The 6,000-nt window shown below is 46.9% G+C and overlaps 1 protein-coding gene and 1 long non-coding RNA gene across 5 annotated transcripts in view; one reads left to right on the top strand and one right to left on the bottom strand.

Moving 5' to 3' along the window:
• RNF175 (ring finger protein 175) overlaps positions 1-218 on the bottom strand; it is a 47,649-nt gene extending 47,431 nt beyond the window's left edge. For all 3 annotated transcript variants that reach the window (XM_081811727.1, XM_081811734.1, XM_081811738.1), the window contains exon 1: positions 80-218. In XM_081811727.1, coding sequence (XP_081667853.1) covers positions 80-145 — 66 coding nt within the window. In that variant the 5' untranslated portion in view covers positions 146-218. The remainder of the gene's footprint in view (positions 1-79) is intronic.
• Positions 219-345: 127 nt separating this feature from the next.
• LOC115940386 (uncharacterized) overlaps positions 346-6,000 on the top strand; it is a 24,745-nt gene continuing 19,090 nt past the window's right edge. The window contains exons 1-3 of one of the 2 annotated variants that reach the window (XR_014142775.1): positions 346-534; positions 1,090-1,226; positions 1,747-1,850. This is a non-coding gene — a long non-coding RNA (uncharacterized LOC115940386). Of the gene's footprint in view, positions 540-1,089; positions 1,227-1,746; positions 1,851-6,000 lie in introns of both variants that reach the window. The other variant, XR_014142776.1, reaches the window with a different exon arrangement.

Raw genomic sequence — 6,000 nt, 5'->3', positions numbered from 1 at the left:
GGCCACCCAGCCCCAACGTGAGCCTCGGGACTCTAGCCCCGTGTTCCCCGGCCTGCGCCCCGCGTCCCGCGCCCGGTACCTGCTCGTGTTGGGGAGGCGCCTCCAGCACCCGCGCCGCCTTGCGCACCGCGTTCCCCGCGGCCATGCCTCCGCCGCGGCGCCCGCCCTCGGCCGCGCGGTCCCTAGCGCCGCGCGGGCGGGGGAGGGTCTCCGGGAGGACGCGGGGGAGAGGGGGCGCCCTGCCCCGCGCGCGCCGGGGGCGAGCTGTGCCTGCGGCGGCCCCTCCCCGGGCCCTGCGGTAGCGCGCGCAGACCGCCTCCGGGAGCACCGCCCCTCCGCCCCGCGCCCGCGCCCCCGCCGCCCGCAGAGGCGGGGGCTCCGGATCCTCCTCCCTGTCACTGCCCAGGAGAGCCTTTGGGGATCTTTCCCTCTGCAGTCACGCACTTGTCGGCCACCGTGGCTCTTACCGCTTCCTGCGCCTGGCTCCTGCCGGCGGTTTTGTCCCAGGCGGCAGGGCCGGAGAGCCGCTCAGAAGTAAGGTGGGAAGACATGTGGGGAGTACCGAGAGTGAGAAATGGAGAGGAGAGAGGGAGCGAGGGGTCGTTTTCTCTTGGCTCTTTCCTTCAGAAGCCTTTATCCGAAGACGGGAGTTCAGGTGGCTGTCCAAAACTGGACACTGAACTTTGGTTTCATCTCCAGTTGCGTTCCTGTTCCTGGGCCCAGCGCCCCTCCTTCCCTGTTGGTCTGCAGTTTTAATAATCTGGACAGGTCCCTGATGAAGTCACACTTGGCCCCTCCAAAGATGACAAAGGGGAGAAACCCTGTGGGGAGAGAAGGCAGACCCTCTAGGCCTCTGTGCTGCTCTGTGCCTGCACTTCCCCTGGGAAATCACCCACAACTTGCCTTTGTCCCTCCACCTTCAGGGGGCATTCTCCTTCCCCTCAGCTGTAGACCCAGTATGGATTTATGGCAGGGAACAGGCTGGAGCATTTGGGGAAGCCTCTAGAAATGCACTAGTAGGGAAATAGACAAAAATGGAACAGGTAAGTAGATAGTCTGACTTACAAAATATGGCTCACTCCCTTCCAGTTTGTGGTGGCTCATAGTTTTCAAAACCTACAAGGAGCTACCAGTGGAGACTGACCAAGACATGGACACATCCCCGCCATTGTAGAACTTATGGTCCAGCAGGGTGTCGAGACAAACTTTCAGGACAATTAACTGTGGTAAGTGCCTTCCTCTTCCAAGTACTTTACTCTGTGTTAACTCATTCAGTTTTCACAACAAGGCTACCAGGTAGGTGGTGTTATTATCTTCATTTTACAGGAGACATTGAGTCACAGAGAGATGCAGAAGTTTGTCCAAGTTTCAAAGCTGGTAGGTGGTGCAGTGGGACTGTGCCTTTTGGCTTCAAGGGTGGGCAGGAGACTCAACTATGGTTCAAGTCAGGGGGACCAGTCAGAAAGCTATTGCTGTAGTTCCAGTTAAAGACAGCAACGGCCTTGGTGGTGTATGTGAGTATGTGCAGGGATGGGGTGGAGGAGAGATGGAGAGACGTGGATGGAGCCAAGAGATCTAGGTGATAGAATCTGTAAGACTTACTGATCCTCAAGGATGGCTCTCAGTCATGTGGCTTGAGCAGCTTGGTATTTGGGCAGAGTGCTGAGAGTGGGAATACTGAAAGAGCAGCAGATTTCTGGGAACAAAGATAATGAATTCATTTGGACATGTTGCCTTCCTACCTAGCTCTTGGCCTGTCTTCATGTCCCAATCCGTGGGATTTCACATGAGTTACCGTTTTTTCTCCAGGCTAGGATGTCCTCAAATTCATCTGGATTCCTCTAAGTCAGGTACGCACCCACCCACCCCCCCCCCACACACAAATGTCTGGGTGGAAATAGAATTTCCCTATCCTATAAAATTCTGGCCTATTATTATTATATAAGTTCTGACTCCCTGATATGAGATTCTCTTCCCTGGTTAATTGACACCAGAAATGTCTACATATTTCACTGGAGACACCTGTGAGCACAAAGGGAGTCATCTTCCTTCTGATTTCAGCTCAACAGTCAGCAGGGAATAAAATTCAAAAAGTCTATTTCTTCCCCACTGTTAGTGATGGACTTGCTCTGCTCTACTGTATCATACCTGGTTCCTTTCGTGACTCATTTCCAGATATAGAACTAATACCTTGTTTCCCAGAAAGGTAACCATTGCTTTCTGGAGTGGTTTACCCAACCAAAGTTAATTACTTTGCAAATTTGTTTCCCAAATCAAATGCTTGGCAACTGAGTGTCATAAATCCTGGAATAGATCAACAGCCTTCCTGTCGTTTAGCGCTAATCTCTTTAGCATATTAGCCATAGCTCATGCATCCTCCTGTCGTGTCTTGATCTAGAGCCTGAGATGATTGTAATGATGTAATGAAAGAAATGAGCTAATGTCATAAAGGTGTTTGAAAAACAAGGTGGATTCAAGAATAGTTAGAAAATTAAGTATGCTATTTGGTGCAGGAATAGAGAAATAGACCCATGGAACAGAATAGAAAGCCCCCCAAATAGACACATGGATTTACAGGAAGCTAGTTTTAGGACAGGAGTGACAAATCATCAGGGATACATGGACTATTTAGTAATTAGCTTGCCATGCCAAAACAAAACAGGTGGTTTAAAAAGCAAAACTTGAAGAAGACAATTTAAACGAATATCATTATCATCTCAAGATGGCGAAAAATATATTAAACAAAACTCAAAAGGAACAAATCATAATGGAAAAGATTGGTAAATTAGTCTATGTTAAAATTTTAAACTTCTGTACAATAAAAAGTTGTCATTAAAAAGAAGCAAGCCAGGACACCTGGGTGGCTCAGTCGGTTAAGTGTCTGCCTTCGGCTCAGGTCATGATCCCAGGGTCCTGGGATGGAGTCCCGCATCCGTGCTCCTTGCTCAGCAGGGAACCCGATTCTCCCTCTGCCTCTGCTGCTCCCCCTGCTTGTGCTCGTTCTCTCTCTCTCTGATAAATAAATAAATAAATAAATATCTTAAAAAAAAAGAAGCAAGCCATGCACCAAGAGAATGTATTTGCATATATCTAGCTGTCAAAGAATTAGTGCTGGGAAAGAACATAACTGTTAAAAAATTAATTTTTAAAAAGTGTAAATCAATAGAATGTAGGCAAGGGATATAAACCAATTTTAAGAAATAAAATTATGAGACATTTTGTAATTTTAAGGGAATTAGTTACTGCGTTTATGTATATGTGAGTGAATCTAGAATGCACTTCACAGGAATGCCTTGTGTATGTTAAATTACTTATTGCAAAGTGGCTGCTTTCAGCCTTCCTACCCACTTCCGGACCAGCACTCATTAATGTTTCCCTTTTCTGCGGTCCTTTGCAGGACAACCCAACTGCCCTGGGCTGAGGGTGCCACCTAATGGTAGATCTTACAGAAGTCCTCTCTATTGCCTTACAGATGGTCTTTTTCAAATAACTTTCTTTTTCAAGTTACTCCTTTTCTCTTTTCTCATGTCTTTTTCATATTTACAGATGAAATATTTATATTTGATCCTTAGCCTCACCGCTAGAATGGGTGATTTTGAACGTCTCTAACCAGGTGCGGTATTGATCACATGGAGCAGGGTGGTAGAGGAAGAGAGTCCAAACAACTGTGGGGCCTCCCCTCCTTGAAGGGGATGGCAGTAGTAGAGGCCTTCTAAACGGGGGTGGGGGTGTCAAATTAAAGCCATCCAGGCGATGTTAGTATCCGAGAGAGCTTGTCTGATCTCAGAAATCAGTGTGAAAGAGGCACCAAATGTTCTGCACTTCTGTGATCCTTGGGGTCAGGGGCAGACTGGGTTGTAAATGGGAGTAATCATGTCTAAAAGGAGAGGGACACGGAAGCTAGGTCCTACCGTGGCTGATGAAATGGCTGCATAGAAATACTCCAGCTAACAAACTGTGGAAAGAGCCGAGATGCCCTTCAACAGATGAATGGATAAAGAAGATATGGTCCATATATACAATGGAATATTACTCAGCCATCAGAAAGGATGAATACTCAACTTTTACATCAACATGGAGGGGACTGGAGAAGATTATGCTAAGTGAAATAAGTCAAGCAGAGAAAGTCAATTATCATATGGTTTCACTTATTTGTGGAACATAAGGAATAGCATGGAGGACATTAGGAGAAGGAAGGGAAAAATTGCGGGGGGGAATTGGAGGGAGAAATGAACCATGAGAGACTATGGACTCTGAGAAACAAACAGGGTTTTAGAGGGGAGGAGTGAGGGGGATTGGTTAGCCCGGTGATGGGTATTAAGGAGGGCATGTACTGCATGGAGCCCTGGGTGTTATACGAAAACTGGATCGTGGATCACCACATCAAAAACCAATGATGTATGGTGACTAACATAACATAATAAAATTAAAAAAAATAATAACATAAAATACAATTAAAAAATAAAAAGAAAGAAATACTCCGGCTAACTTTTTCAGTCCTGCTACCCCGCCCCGCCCCCCCCCGCGTGCTAGATTGGTCTTCAGGTGCAGATGCTAGCCTCTTAGAATTCGTAGAAATCGTGCAAGCTAGTCTGATTCCCAACTGCCAGGGGTCCTGACTACCGTCCCATTGTTCCCTGGCCTCTCAGCCTCACTGAATAGACCTTTTCATCCTCCATTCATTAAATCTACCTGTGCTTAAAGACTACCACTCAAGACAAATGAAAGATACTCAACTTTATTGTTTATTTCATTCTTTTTTTTTAAGACTTATTTATTTATAAGAAAGAGAGAGAGAGCAAGCACATGCACACATGAGTCAGGGGAGGGGAAGAGGGAGAGAGAGGGAGAATCCCAAACAAACTCCCCATTGAGTGGGGAGCCCGAGGTGGGGCTTGATCTCACCACCCATGAGATCATGACCTGAGCTGAAATCATGAGCTGGACGCCTAACCGACTGAACCACCCAGCACCCCTGTTGATCTCATTCTTCAGTTATTAGTATTGTAATATTATTGACCTCTACTCTTTTTCGGGCTAAAATGTACAGAGAGTAGCTATATTATGATTACATAGAGTTTTGTGAGCTGGCGTATGGCCCTAATCACCATTTACAGCGTTGCTTCTTTGGGAAAGTGCATTTTGCCTTTCAAACCACAGCCTTCCAAATGCATATTTGGAACACAATCCATCTGTGAGCTGGGAACCCTCTGTATTAATGTCTGTTGGCCCAGGGCAGCCCCACAACCAAATGACATGTGGTTTAAGGTTCATGTAACAGCCGGTTCATTTAAATAATGTTAGCTGGAGCTCAGTCCAGGTTCTCAGGTTTCTGGTTAAATTGGAATAGGGGAGGCAGCAGAATGACTGTGTTCGAACAGCATGTGTGGGGCGCCCCACTCGCTGTAGAGAGATGGCACATTCCTGCTTTTCATGATTTTCCCTTTAGGTTTCAGGACTGAGCCTCTTCTGAGGGCAAGCTTTAAAGTTCTGTTGAACAATTGATCCTGAAAAAGAACTGCTTTTAAAAACCAACTATACTTCCCAGCTTGGAAGTTCAGCTAGGGTCATTCTCGTTTATTGAGTTCAGGGGCCCTCTCAGTGGGAGGGAAAACCGCATTTAAAGTCCTTGATGGGGCTCCTTGCCCTCCCCTCTCCTTGTTTTCCTTTCCTGGTGTCTCTTTGAAGAAGTCAAATCTTTAGTAAGTTAGAAGCCGGACAGCTTGTGCCAGGCAAGCCAGTCTCTACTGCGCTAACTATAAAAAGGGTTAACATTTATGAAACACCCACAGTGTGCCAGGCACTGGCCTAGCACGCCATGTATCTGGTGTCATCTCAGCCTCTGAATAAGCCCCAGTGACAGGTATCACTGTCCACGTTTTACAGATGAAGACATTAAGTTAGGAGAAATGAATTGCTTTATCTAAGAATGTATAGCAGCAAGCACTGCTCTATTGGCCCCCCAATCACTGGGTTGGGTGGGAGGCTTTACCGGGGCTG

Source organism: Leptonychotes weddellii, chromosome 2 (genome assembly GCF_054177405.1).
Source record: "Leptonychotes weddellii isolate Sample4059 chromosome 2, ASM5417740v2, whole genome shotgun sequence".
Classification (NCBI taxonomy): Eukaryota; Metazoa; Chordata; class Mammalia; order Carnivora; family Phocidae; genus Leptonychotes; species Leptonychotes weddellii.
The sequence above is the reverse complement of the archived record's forward strand: the minus strand, read 5'-3'. Positions and strand labels throughout refer to the sequence as shown.